The 15,139-nt window shown below is 37.0% G+C and overlaps 1 protein-coding gene across 5 annotated transcripts in view; it reads right to left on the reverse strand.

Annotated features, from left to right (window-relative positions):
- Positions 1-5,124: 5,124 nt before the first annotated feature.
- The window catches only part of Gtdc1 (glycosyltransferase like domain containing 1), a 352,841-nt gene continuing 342,826 nt past the window's right edge, over positions 5,125-15,139 (reverse strand). For 4 of the 5 annotated variants that reach the window (XM_028752204.1, XM_028752205.1, XM_028752203.1 and 1 more), the window contains 3 exons: positions 12,050-12,120; positions 11,257-11,348; positions 5,125-6,261 (listed from right to left, as the gene is read on the reverse strand). In XM_028752204.1, the coding sequence (XP_028608037.1) occupies positions 6,178-6,261; positions 11,257-11,348; positions 12,050-12,120 (247 nt within the window). In that variant the 3' untranslated portion in view covers positions 5,125-6,177. The remainder of the gene's footprint in view (positions 6,262-11,256; positions 11,349-12,049; positions 12,121-15,139) is intronic. The other variant, XM_028752206.1, reaches the window with a different exon arrangement.

The raw sequence follows: 15,139 nt of genomic DNA on the forward strand, positions 1-15,139 counted from the left end.
GTACTTCTTATTTCACTTGAAGTTCTTGTATGGCTTTTTTTTTTTTTTAATACTCAACTTTGCGCACGGCTTCAAACTCAGTTTTTCTTTCCTAGTTTTAAGTGTTTATAACTGTCCATATTTACCCCCTCCTCCCCTTAAGAATTTCATAATAAATCCCTGCACCAAATAAATTAAAATCAGCAAGTTCAGACACTCAAAAAAGAGACATTAATCCACTTAGTAAAATACCCAGAACTCCCCCTCTCAATTTCAGCTCTTCTTAATGTAACGCTAGGAATTGCAGCTGGCTCCTTACACTTGCACCCTCCCTTCTATTCTGAATCATATTGGCCTTGTTTAACCTTCATTTCCTCTTCTACCCCCCACATTTGTCCACATACTTTTCTTGACCGAGATTCTTTCTCCCTGCTGCCTGAATTGAAGGCAAAAAGAATGGAGCTAGGAGCTTAGTCCTTTCTGGTAAAATCTTGTTCTATGTTTCCACTCCACTATTAATGCTTTCTAAGTTTTATATATCCTCCGGCTACATAGTTACTGCCCTGCATTCCCCTGATTGATCACCAAGTTCTTTGGGTTTTTCAGAACTGCTCCATAATCCTGAAGCAACAGCTTTTCCTTGGCGTGCTCTTTGGAATGTCTTTCCTGGCAAGGACAGGCATTTTGGTTTGACTGCAGTTCTTAAGTTCAATTCAAAGCTAATTTGTTCAGTTAGGTTTTTGCTAGAATCGGCTCCGCTCCTCACTGTTCAGCCCTTCAGTGGTGTGTGGTGGAGGGTGGGCTGTAAGAACAAGATGTAATAGAGTTATATTGTACTTGATTATCAGTTTTCAAAACCAGCTGCATGCTTTGATATCTGTGTAAGGAAATATCAGAATATAATATGCCATTGGTATTTATTACTCTATAATTAAGGATGTGTCAGTGTTTTCCTCTAAAAAAAAATAACCTCTATTTTCAGAAATTCATATCTCAGGCATAAATTTCCCTATGAATTAAAGTCTGATACCATATCATAGCTTCTTTTTAAGCTACTCCTCCATTCTTTCTCTTCCTGGGAAATACATTGCAGGATGTTGTTCCTTGGTTATCTACTAGGGATGAGAGGAAGCAGACCTAGCAATGCACAATCAAAGGTGCTGCCAGCATCAGCGTTCCATGCCAGCCCCAACCCTCTGAGATAATGGGGGCTGCCCTTCACAGCTCTCATACATGTGGAGGAGCAACTTCATCCTTCAAGACTTAAAAGACAACAGAGAAGAGTCAGTTCAGAAATGTCACAGCTGGCATTTGGGGGTCCTAGTGCCAGGTATCAATTCTCTTGCATTGCCCTTCTTTAGTTCATTTAGAATGCATACATGGGCAGAACATGCATGGAATATGTCTGTAGTGGGGTACTAGCAACTTACCTCTCCATGCTTCTTCTGAGAACCACAGATGGGATAACACAGCAAGCCAATAGTTGAAGACATACTTTCTACTTCTCTTGATAAATGCAACCAACCACAAACTCAAGAAAGAGTCCCAGGCATGTCCCTATCTCCAGGGGACCTAAAGCAGCACAGAGTTCTCTTAGGGATCCAGATTCCCATAAGCAAATTAAATTGTGAGGCCATAGAGACAAATGCTGAATAAGAGGGCTAATAAGTTATCCACGTAGATGAATCCAGCACAATGTAAAAACACAGAGACTGGTTGTTCCACATATCACTCATATTCAAGGGCTGGATAACAACAACAATCATAAAAATACATAAAATACTGGCCACACTTCATGGTCTCTCCTGTGCCTCTTAGCATCATCAGCATGGCCACAAAGCTGCTGTCTTCTACATGGAGGGAAAGAAATCAAATTGAGGATCCAATTGAGTAATGCAACGTGAACTTGGTGTTTCTCTAAAGATCAAATTCTCTCTCTCTCTGCAGCTCTAACATAGTCTGGTTCTTAAGTATGTTGGTTTGGTTTGATTTTCTCAGTTGTGAACTGGTACTAGGAACGTTAGAATTTCAAATACAAATGACTTCACATTCCAAAAACCAAAGTCACAGGAGTATGTTTTTCCAGTAAGAGTGACATCCAGCATTCTACAGTATGTATTTAAACACAGTTACAGACAGAGAGTAATACAAACATTATAGACTCTCTTAAAACCATCAATGCAGAGCTTCTGGGGTTGAAAGTCCAGATGGAAGAGCTCTGGAAACAGGAAACTGGGAAGTGCTTCTAGGATCTCTATATGTCCAAGACAAAAAGCAAGATACTTGGGGAAACCATGGGTAGTGAAATCTGACTTTGTCTATAATATGATTCACACTTAGGCTATAGTGAATGAAGTCTTTGGCTCATAGTAAGTAAAGAGACCGTTTCTTACGCATAATCTTTTGACTATTTTCTGTGGAAAAATAAGGTTTTCCTGCTTTTAGGGAGTCAATAAAGGTTAAAGTGGGCACTAGCCCTTACCACAGGCTGCCCAAAGTGTTTATAGCTCCAGTCAAAAGGGACATCTTTTATAATAATATCATCGGTAATAACATTTAAGATGCACAAAGATGCAGACATCAAGAGTGATAATAAACCTCTCTGAGCCAGTGCAGAGAAGGAACATGTTAATCAGAGCGAATGAGGCTCTTTCCACCAGAACTCCAAAGGAACAGTTGCAAAGTTGGAGCTAACTCTCTCCTTGTTGTGCAGGGTTTTAATCATATATTTACTTTCTTTGAACAGCAGGTAGAACTGTTTGTTCTAAAACTTCCTCAGTTGCATTTAAGATGAAGCACACCTCCTATGATGCTTATAATATACTCTCTTCATGGTTAAATATCATATCTGATAATGAACACTCCAGTTTTCTGCCAGAGTCAGAGGCAGTGGAGGTGAGACTTGTTAACATTCTAGAGAGGAATAGAAACCACAGAGCATGTCAGCATTAAAGGACATCAGGGAAGCATCTGAAGACTGGCTCCACCACTCAGGGGAAGTAACTTGAGGCTTACATGAAATCTTTTTTGTGGCTCATGATATTTCTGGGTAGCAGATGCTTTCTCAAAAACAGATTTTACTTTTAAAAATATCAAATATAATTAACACTTTCAACATAAAACGAAGTCTTTGCTTCCAGATGCATTTCAAGGTGTTGAAATTAATCCATGCAGCCTTCTAAGGCTAAGAGTTTCCATTATACTATGGGTTTTACTGTCCTCTTCTATGTGCCATGGTTGAAGATTGGGGAATAAGAACAGGCCATTTAAACTTAAGTGTATCTGAAAGATGCCTACTGAAGAGGAATGTTTTGATAGTCTTTTGATCAATCCTGATTGATATGGTGTAAATTACAAGGTTAAGAACTATATATCCCATTACTTTTTTTTTTAAAGAGTAGGTAAATACAGGGCAAGCATCCTAGACACTGCACCAAGTTTTTGAGAAATGATATATCTTTTAAAGATGTTTAAAATAAAAAACAACAGAACAACAACAACAACAAACCAAAATAGAATTGCTTAGAAAAAAAACAAAAGTTCTAAAAAACAAAAACCAAAAAAACTTCAGCATACTAAAACCCAGGAAATACTGGGGATATCTAGACTCTCTTCTAAAATACTGATGAGTCTATATATTCCCAGTTACTCCCTGACTTAGAGCATGGGCTGGCTTGTTAGAACCACACCCACCATGTCACCATTATTGAGCAGTACATGGATCAACAAAGATTTTTATTTCTTAGATGTAGGAATATCAAATGTGAGCGTGTAGTTCTTCATATGTGTAATCATAATGTAGATTCTTCACTGTATGGAATGATGAGGACAGGGAAAAGTGTAAGTTGATTTATGAGTGAGGAGAAAATCCCATGTGAAAGTTTCATGGAATATCATCATTACCACTGCCCCAAATCAGAAAAATAGGGCTAAGGATGTAGCTTGGTTGGTAGTTTGCCTAGCATGCACAGAGCTCTGGGTTCTAATCTCCCAATATTACCTAAGCCATAGTAGTACAAATTCTTACACCTGGAGGCGGAGGAAAGAGAACAGGGGGTTCAAGGTCACTGTGGACTAAATAATGAGTTTGAGATGAAGTAGGGGAACTTTACTGTGGAAAAAATAAAACAGGAACTATAAATATTTGGGACACACTTTCTGAAGATATTTATTTATTTATTTATTTATTTATTTATTTATTTTCCCATTAACTAGTTAAAAAGCACCATAGAAAACCAGAGAAACTAAGCATTTCTTCTTGGCCACTTGGGAAAAAGCATCTTTTTGATTGGATCATCCCATTAGAGGGTATAAAGTAAAACCTTGTCCAAGCTTCTTGTTTACAATGATTATCTTTTGTTTTGCTTTCAAATGGATCATCCCTACTTTATTCCGAATTCCAAAGTCTTAGACAAGAAGGGACCTCTGAGAGTTTCTGAGCCCTTTATTTTATGTGCAGGGCAGGGTGAGGTATCTTTGTCTAGCAGCTTCCTCGAAGGCTAGGATGAGACAGTGACACAGGGCCCCCACATGCTTTGGTCCTCCTAGCAGGTGACAATGACTTTACTCACAGACATCTTGTTGTTTCTGCTGCTCCCATTTCCTGCTTTGAAATCTGCAGCTCTCAGGAATTTCATTCCTGGTTCACTGATCTACATGACCATTGTTACCCTGAGGATTGTGTGTGGCTCTCTAACCTTGATTGATTTTCTGATTTCTATTTTGATACCTATCACATGGGCTCTGTAGGACTCCAGTGCAAACATCTGCTCTATCTTGGATGCCTGGTAGACCACCCAGCTCCTTTAGAGAACAGGGTTGGCCCTAGTCTACTCACTTCTCTCTGGCTTTTCTTGCTCTACAGTATATAGAAGTTATTCATTTCAATAGCCAGGAAAGCTACAATTTACCTGTTAGTAAACAGAAGATGGTTTATCAACAGACTTTACCTTAATGACTACAAATGTTTACCTCCTGCTTTCCAGAATGCAAAGAAAGTCTTGGAAATGTCATAATATGTAACAAACATTTGCAACACAGATCCTTGTTCATCTTTACAAGAGACAATTGTATTCTGTCTTCACTGACACAAGAAAACACTCAGTAACAAACACAGATAGGTGCACACACTTAGACGCAAATGAATATGCTAATTAAAATTGCAGCGGGCAGTTTATTAAAAATTTATTTTTACAATCCAGCCATTTAAAACATCTTTAGACCAACAAACAGAGCAGCTTGACTACAAGAATCATAAGTGACTTATCTCAAAAAGAATATATTTATATTTGGATGCAAGTATTTTTGAAGAATTTTGTAGCAAATTATGTTTTGCTATAGGCATTTTGATTTTTCTATTTTTTACCCACAGGGAAAAAATTTTAAAACAAGTATCTCGTGTTCATTTTATGGATGAGAGGACTTCACTCACTGAATCTGCCATGTTTGTCCGAATTACAGCTGTTTATCTTGCAAGTTTCTTTAAGATTAATTAAATGCAAATGAAACTCTGTGAATCATGGGAATACCTGCCAGACCCCTTATTAATACCTTCACTTAAAAACTCCTTTGCCAGTGAGTCATTAATTTGCTAAAATAAAAGTGCTAAAGCAGCCCTTTGCCTACAGCAGCTTTGAGATGGCTGCCCAATTAGTTCAGTAGCATTCTGATCCTCTTTCTAGGCCCTGTGGCCCTTTGAGGACACAAGAAGGCTCCGATGATAACCTGGCAACCCAGGTAGAAACTCAGCCAAGTGTGAGTGTTTGAAGCTGCAGTTTGGCTGCCATCGTGTCGGCAGAAAGAAAGAATTCAGGCACCATGTCATCCAGTACAAAGGATAAAAACGGATTCAACCGGAAATTCAATGTGGCACCACATATGGGATACATGAGTGCGGTTATACAACAGGCCACATATTTTTTTTTGAACAGTCTCCTACATGTGATGCCGAGGACATGTGTAACCATCATAACGTCTCTAGGAATCTGTATTTAATTTGAGTTGGGGTGGTGGCAGGGATTGGAGATCTGAAGCCGCCACAGGTTTGTGGCAGATGGCTCTGTGTCAGCTATGACAAGCAGCCAGGCTCGGCTTCCTCTGCAGATTTTCTTTTCTCTCTGATCAGGTAAATATGGGCACACTCTGGAAAGTTCTTCAGATTCTGCCTTAGGCTGCAAGTTTGCGACTTAGCCCCATCTGTCACAAATCTTCCCTGGGTTCTGTTGTGAGCAGAGACTTGAATTTACCATGTAGGGCTGCCCAAGAAAATGGAGCCACTTCACCCTGTAACAAGGGGGAGGAAGAGATTAGAAAGCAGTGAATAAGCACAGGCCCAGAGACAAGAGGATGCAGAAATTCCTGCTGCTGCAAACTTGCTTCATCTCTCCAATTCTAACCCCAAAGCCACCACGTCCCATCACCCCAAGACTGCCTGGCTTCAGACTGCTTTAGTGTCAGTGAGTTTTAACTGGGAGAGGAAGCTGTTTGCACACGGGGACAGTGCTGCACACATTCCCTGGTTTATGCCATAGATGACTGCTCTTAGAAGTTTACCACCTGTCTTAACTTTTATACACAAAAGGTACACAGCACTCTTAATATACCGCTTTGCCAATATGAATTCTACTCTTAAGCAGCAAGGACACAAGATAAATGCCTTTACTTGTACATGGAATTTATAAGGTGCTTCACATTTCCAAATGGGTTTTATTCATTATTTCATTACAGCACTTCCTCAGGCGAAAATGCTATTATGGTTGAAAGAGAAAAATCCAGAACTGCAGATGAGTAACCACAGGCCAAGAACCTACCTATGCAGAAAGACAAATCTCAACTAAGGTAAACTGGCCTAAACAGAGTCAAACCACATAAAATCACAGGAAGGACAGGAAGGACAGCAAAGGGAAGGCGAGAAAGGAGGGGAGGGGAGGGGAGGGGAGGGGAAGGGAGAATAACAGTATCTGGGAGACAAAAAAGGAGAGAGCTTAATGAGAATTGGCATTACAGCTTACAGGTGTTCCTCAGAGATTTTCTAAGTCTTTAAGATATCACTATAGACCTTTGCATTTTCTTAGGAAAAAGTAAGACTTCAGAGGAGAGCTAACGCGGCTGGGAAACACCTTGTCCATATTTAGACTATATGCTCAAATTACAACATGCCTGTCTCTGAAGAGAACTCAGAAGCAGCATGGCTGTGGTTTGGATGGCTGGAGCCTGACAGAATTAAGACAACTGCAAATGGCTTTTCTGGGCATTGAGTCTGCTTTGTAAGCATAATCATTGTTTGGAATTAGTTTTAGACAAAAATCTGAAAATTCTTTCCTTCAAATAATAGATTTTATAGGTTTCAACTGTTGAAAATTTAAGAAGGACAGAGTAAAAATCAACAGTTACCTTCTGAAAACCTTACGAAACTACAGGCCACTCTCAAAAAGTAAAAAGATATGGTTTTTCTTTTCCCTGATACACAAGCACACACAAAAACATACACATGCATACATACACACAGACAAGATACAAACACACACACACACTCAGATACACAGAGACACACACAAACACACAGACACATGCATATACACAGACACATGCACACACACAGAAACATGCGGATATACATACAGACACATACACACACCCATAAACATTCACATACAGACATACACACAGACACTTGCTTATATACAAGTGCAGACACATGTATACACATGTGCAACTGTGCACACACAGATACACAGACACACACAGATGCACACACTACATACACTTACAATCTATTGCTCAGTTTGTAAATCAAAACAAGTGAGGAGCGGGATGGACATGAATGAAGCCTCTGCTGTCAGTCCAGGTGACGTCCATCTTACATACCCACTCCATCATGTTCCTGTCCTATTTTTAATACTGATAATAAGGGACCATCTCTTTTTTTCAAAGCATTTTAAAATACAAGGAACAAAAGTTATTCAAGGGTATAAAGTGCTAGTTTCACACAACTGTTAGAGTATTGAAGTGAGTCGCAGATAAAGAGAGAGGCAAACAGTGTAGTATTAGGTCCAGACTTGCTTGTGGAAAGGGTACTGCTGGTACTGTAAAAGTCAACACACCTCTGTCTGTTGTACTAGACATCTGTTTACAGTAGCTGAGTGGTCTAGAGGGCTCTTACTGTGAGGGAAATTAACCTTTTTTTCTTATGGAAGTACATGGTTAGTGTAATTTCCTACCTGGAGCAAGAAAGTTACAGTTAAAACCTGTGTGTAATTCATACATGTAAACTTTTCAAGAAGTGGTTTTTGGATTTTTTTTAAATAAAAAGGCTTTAGATTTTTAAGATTATTAAAAAACATTTACTTTTTACATGTATTAGATTTCCCAATGATCTTGTGTGTGTGTGTGTGTGTGTGTGTGTGTGTGTGTGTGTGAGAGAGAGAGAGAGAGAGAGAGAGAGAGAGAGGAAGAGGAAGAGGAAGAGACAGAGTGATATGGGCGGGAGACAAATATATACATATATACACATACATAGATACATATGTATGTATGGAGGTATGGCCTAAAATTCTTCCGGTAAAAAGGTCATAGGGTTCTAATACAGACAGTCATTTTAAGAAACAGAAGAACACCAAGAGTGAATGGGTTCCGAGTCTACTTCATACCCTGCTGCAAGTGACAGCCCCACACTCTCAGTCATATTTAATGTGTAATGTTTCATATTAGAAAATTAATATTTTTCAGATATTAGTGATAATTGTATTTAAAATTAGCATTTTCTTATATGACAATGTAATTTTCTTATATGAAATTATAAGTTAATTTCATATAAGAAATTATATATTAATAGTCTTATCCCAGACATTGCATCTCTAAGTATGACTCCATATGAAAAAGTCTACCCCAAGATAAACTCTATAAGGTACAAAGCCCAAATGATTTTAAACATAAACCTTTAACAGTAAAAAAAGGTGTAAACCATAAAAGGGACAAACTGAGGAATCCAGTGACATTCTGTGCTTTTAGATCTTGGAAGCTCCGGCTTTACAAAAGCAAAACAGGACTGTCCAATGGAAGGGAAAAAGGAAGAAGAGAAAAGAAAAGACTTTAAAAAGTCCTTGCACTTTTTTCACAGAAACACAAAAGGTGCTCTGCCGTTGCATAAGATAAGTAGTGGAGGCTGCCCTGCAGGGAAATGAGTCTCCGCCATCCAGTGCGAGCAATGCTACCTGTGAATGGATATGAACTGTGAGCCAGGCTATCTTTTGGTAACATGCATTCTTACATGTGTGACCTGTGCTACTCTAACAAACCAAACTTGAGACCATTCCTAGCATTTTTAATCCAGTGTCTCATAGTAGACCATTTGTCTTAAAAGTTTGCAATTACTTATAATTTTAGGTACACTTCTTTAAATTTGGAGAATAATTTTTAGATAGAATTATTACTAATATCTATCAATGAGGACATATATGAAGGTATATCAGATTTAAAATTAAAATGCATTGCAAAATACATAATATATACATGTAAATTCTTATAGATTAGTAATTTATAAAACATTGAGTTGCAGGGTTTATCATGTGAAGACTAGAACTTGCCATCAGAGCTAAAATGTAGCAGTTCAAGTATGAGTTATTTTTTAAGTATGTGAAGAATTTTGTATATTAACATCATACATAAAGCTAACATTCCTTCAGATTTTTTTATTTATTTGTAAAATAAACACTATATCCCAGAAGGGTGGAAATTCTATTGAAAAAGGTCAGCTAGAAATCTGTTTCCTTTCGAACTGCAGACAACTGTTGCAGGCCCTTGAGAAACAGTTGAGGACTCAGATGTAGGGAAACAGGGCTAATAAGGTTTGACCCTAACTAACATTGAAACAAATACATTTGATGATATAACATATCTGAAAACATGTTATCAAAAATGTTCCTGAAGCATAACAAAAAATTGGTATTTTAGCTGTGAACTTACTGAAGTAGGTTCACATCACAAATATAGTATGAATCTACTTAGGCCAAAATGTCTGTTTCCTCAGCTTGCATATCTTCCTGTCCTGCCTGCCTATCCCACCTCGCACTGGCCGATGCATGCGAGCCGTGAAGTATGGAAGGAGCACACACTGGGGCAAAGCTTGGAGGCCTGGACTCTTTGGAGGCTTCACAGGCACGATGCAACAGTATCCACTATGGGAGCCACACTGAAGCCTGGAACTGTGCAGTCAGCAGTTTAAACTATCATGAGCTACCTTCTGAACCATCGCCAAGTTAATAGACAATGAAAGATAATGAGCTTGAAATTGGGTGTTAAATTGCATTTTTGGTTCTCTCCCTTTTTGCTGAAGTTTAACTGTTTCCTGGAGAAATAAAGTCATGTTTTCATGTATCACTATGTAAACATGTATTTTAGGCCTTGAAACAAGAGAGAGAAAAGGCAGGAGTCTATTTCATGTGGAAGGTTATGTATTAACAAAGGAGATTAGAAGTCTCTAGATTATAAAAAAACTAGGCTGTAAACTACACTAGCCTTATGAAAAATGAAGACACTATGGTCAAAGACCATCAAAAGGTGAATTATTCAGGGCCTGGAGCTACCTCTGAAACCCAGAAAGCAGACCCACTTCAGCTCCTTACAGTGTTGGGGGCTCTCCGTGCTGTTTCAGCAGTGTAAGACGATGGATTCAGGTAAGGGGAGAGGTGAAGTACTGAAGGTACTATTTATATAAATCATTTGCCTTGGCGTTTTCAGCTAAGACCCATGAACCTGACTCTAAGTAAATAGAATTTTTAATGTCTCATTTTAAACAGGATGGGGGGAATACAACTTTTGAAAGGTATCTTTATAGTAGTTCAAAAACCAACAGCAAACTTCACTAATGTCATTCAGCTAAATTTTTGAGGACTTAAAATTTCATTATGATGGGAAGAAAGGCTTATTCTTATTAGAATAATTGTAGACTCTTTACTTCCTTTTAAACTAATGAGTTACATTAATCCAGGTTCATTTTTATAAGCCTCTTGAGGCTAAATGTACAGGACAGTCATCTTAGAAAACAATAAATTAAAAAGAAAGCATGTACCGTGCATGAAGTGCACGTATTTCCTAAGACCTAGGTTAATACAACTGGCATCCAGTTTAATTAATCCTTGTTAGTGTAACAACTGATATCCCTCCCTAGCATGTTTCCTTTAAACATTAGTATGTTAATTAGATGTTTTTTTTTAAAAAAATTTTTCTTTGTACTTAAATGTGGCATTTCTATCACGTAAATCTCTTCTCAATAGCTACCTTATAAAGATGTTTTCTTATAATATCTGGTCTCTTGCAGAAACTCTTGAGCCTTTTTGAAAGCTGTTCAGGTGTGGAATACAGATACTCAGCTGCAGGAAAAACAGATACATTTTTAATGAAACAAAAACCTCAAAGCACACACTCGATATTAGTCACTTTACTAATTAAAAATGCATATTGCTCTGTGCCGCCTCATGTTTTACATTATTTAAGCATGATTTTATAAGAGTTACCTCAGCTCACAAGGATGTTTAATGCTAAATAAGACTGTGTAGTTGTGCTGTTTAGACATCTCCTCTGGGTGATTAAAATACATTATTCTAATGCAGCACAATGCATATGTGATATATTTAGTGATGAGAATTTTTCAAAGAACCAGTACTATAGCTGTATGTACTCTGTACAACAGTTGCATATTATTAACTAGTCAGTTGTTTAAAGAATTTGGTATGACTTTCAATCCTTGAATTTTCTCTGCGTATATCATTAAAAAAAATCTGTTAGCAATTGCAGCAGTAGTGACCTGCTTATAAAAATCCATCATTATGAGATGTGTATGCTAACAATAAAGAATGCTATTTGAAAACTTGCTTTTTTTGTTATCTTAAAAGAACAGATGGTAAATATAAGCTTACTCTAATGTATTAAAACACATAAAATTTTCCTTAACACTAACATGTTGACTTGCCAAATAAACAATTGCTCCTACTTAAGTTTATTTTCAAACTTTTAGTTTAGCATGAATCCTGGATTAAATCACAACAAAGAGAAAGCACATGAAAGCAGCTACCTGGAAAGATTTCAGGATAAACCAAGTCTTTGGGACAGAGTGGGTAACAGCCACAGTACACAGCTTCCAACCTGCAGAAATGTCAGAAAGAGGACAGGAGGACAGCAGGCATGAGCATTATAGTCAGAAGGATCCGTCTTTCTAAGACAGCAGTGAGAGCCCACAGCTAACCGGGACAGAAATCCTGGTCGGCAGTGTACTTCTAAATGCCAGAGCTGATCTTTGCAAGATTCCATTGACCATACTCGACTTTCATGGGACAGAACCGGCAGCATATGCTTTGTTCACTGAATTAATCAAAGCGCAGCGCTGCATTTTTGTTGTTTCTAAAATACTGTTTAACACATTTTATAATCAGCAGATAAACACATTCAACAACATGGGAAAGTATGGACAGCTTTTCTTAATAATGCTGCAAAGTCTCAGAATGTTCATTTTTCAAAAAATGTTTAAATAAAAAAGCAAATACTTTAGCAGGGAAGCCGTAGAAATGATCGAGGCACTTTTAAAGCAGCAGAAAAAAAAATTTACAATCTGTTGTGATGGGCATTTTCAGTTCAAGCTGGTGCTTGGAAACAATTTGTTATTATGCAGATGTAAAACTCTCCAATTGTGGAAAACTCCTATTCAGATCATTTTAATGAACATTTTGCTTTTCTGACTAAAAATCAGCTTACTTTCTATTTTATCAGAAAAGAATAATTTTACTATTAAACAAACACAAAGTTCTGCATTGGGAGTTTTCCTAGGGACTATCTCTGGGAGGTTTCTTCCTGTCTCAGTGATGGGCCTAAGCAGAAGGAAAGCACTGCCCCTTGTAGTCCTGCTAGGTTTGCATAGTGACTATTGATCTGACGTATCATAAACCTTGAAGATACCACTGTCATTTCTGTTGGCTAGAAATTATGCAGTGAAATTCAAAACACTCTTTAAAATATGTTTATTTTATGAGAAACTTTGAATTGCATCCAAAATGTTGACCAAAGGCAGAATTTATTTTGAACTGCAGAATTTTTTCAGTCCAAGAATGATCTGAAGTCATGTCAATGTTTACCTTGTTTATTTACAGTGACAGAGTACATGCAATTTAAACTGTTTTTAAGTGGGTGATAGTTTCTCTATTTTTATTATGTTAAACTGAAATTAGTTTAAAGAAAAAGTATTTACTTTGAGCTACAATTTTTGTAAAAATACTAAGTTGTTACAAAACACAATAGAAATGCAAAGGTTTTAGTTACCAACTATCAATTTCAGAAGACAAGCTAACACTTTCCTAAATGTGTAAGTATTATAAGCACAGCTATAAATTACACTGTGCTATAGTAAATCATAGAAAAAAGTTTAGAGCATGTCAACCTTGATGCACTTCACACAAAAAAACAAAACAAAACAAAACCCAAAACAGCCAAAACCCAAAAAATCTCCCCAGTGCCTGGAGTCACTCAGTTTTAAAATGCTGTGCCAAAGGAAAAGCAAATACACATGAACATTCTCTTATAATTACATAAAATTAAGAGTAAAGTCACAGGCATTTCAGAAAGTGCAGATTATCTGCTTTTAAATAATGGATTTGAATTATTCTATACCCAAAAAGAAAAATCACAGGCTGATTTACATTTTGAGTCATCGTATGAGTACATACCACACTATGTCCAAAATGCCCCTACCAATTAAAATATCATACAATAAGACATGAACAGCATTATTTGATGTAAGAGAAAAAAATTAAACAACAACAATCACAACAACAACAACAACAACAACAACAACAACCAGCTAGATTTTAGATTTTAGTTGCAAATAATCTAATTCATACTTAAGGTTCTAACCACTAAACAACCAGAACAGTCTCTTTTGGCTAGTTTTGACTTGTTAAAATACTAGTGCTAATATTTAGCTTGGGATTACATTTTAAAATACATGACCAACCTATCATATTTAAAAATAAATCACACATCATCCTCATAAGTTCCTCATATTTTGTTATTCTGAAAAACACTCCTGATAATACAATTATTCATCATTTCGATCCTTATGCACTACCAGTTAAATAATAAATAGGGTTCCAATTGATCTATTGTTAAAATGACTAGTAAATGACCTTTTTATTCCAATTAACAAATCATCAGCTAAATCTATGAATCTTAATATTCAGATCTATTCACTTCAATTCATACAATTTATCTGCAAATAGTTGTTGGGCTTTTGATTCTAAATATAATTAGCTGATAATTTTGCTTGGCTGAATTACTTTTCTGGAGGGCCTGCAAAGCCTCTCAGTCGCATTATCTAGCAATAATGAATCTGATAGGTGAAATTTTTTACTGTAATGAGGATGAGACACAGTTGTGACACCTGAGTCTACTAATAACAGAAGACTGCTAATTATCGACAGCACTTTTTTTGTGTGATGCAAGGAGAAAAAAAATCCCTCATTATTAAAAAATAAAAAGTTACAATTATAAGTGACACCGGAGGAGAGTAAATAAAATGGAGTGATTAAAACATCGCTGCTTTAAGGGTGTTTTTAATTAAGTGGAAATGCTAATGTTGTCATACTTAGCAGATGGGATTAAAATTAGTTATTGTAAGTAACTCATATTTTATGTTATGGTTTCCACAGCATGTCTACAAGATCTAAGAAAGTGATACATTCCATAAGACATTTTAAAAATGAAATTCTCATACTCTTTACAACTCATAATAATGAACATCATGAATAAACTATTGAAAAAAATCCTGCCAAGGATTTTACCATAGTGACTTAACTAGCAAGGAATGCAACCATAATTTACTGGACTGTTACAGTCTCTCTGATGGTATGCCTTTTGCTTTGCTGATTGCTGCATTCCCTATTTCATTCACACTCAACAAAAACAAAAGTTTGGGATTTGGGAATTTGGCCAACATCAAATGTGGTGTCAAGAAGGTAGGGCCTGGATACAAGGAGAGAGCATGACCACCCACTAAGGTGATGTTCTAAGCTAAAACAGAAGATGCGTCATGTAACTGCAGATAAAAACCTAATTGCACACTTTCTCCTACTTTATTTGTGTAAAATTTTCCATCTGCTCCATCTAAAGATGTCTA

Source organism: Grammomys surdaster, unplaced genomic scaffold, assembly GCF_004785775.1.
Source record: "Grammomys surdaster isolate TR1022 unplaced genomic scaffold, NIH_TR_1.0 125888, whole genome shotgun sequence".
Classification (NCBI taxonomy): Eukaryota; Metazoa; Chordata; class Mammalia; order Rodentia; family Muridae; genus Grammomys; species Grammomys surdaster.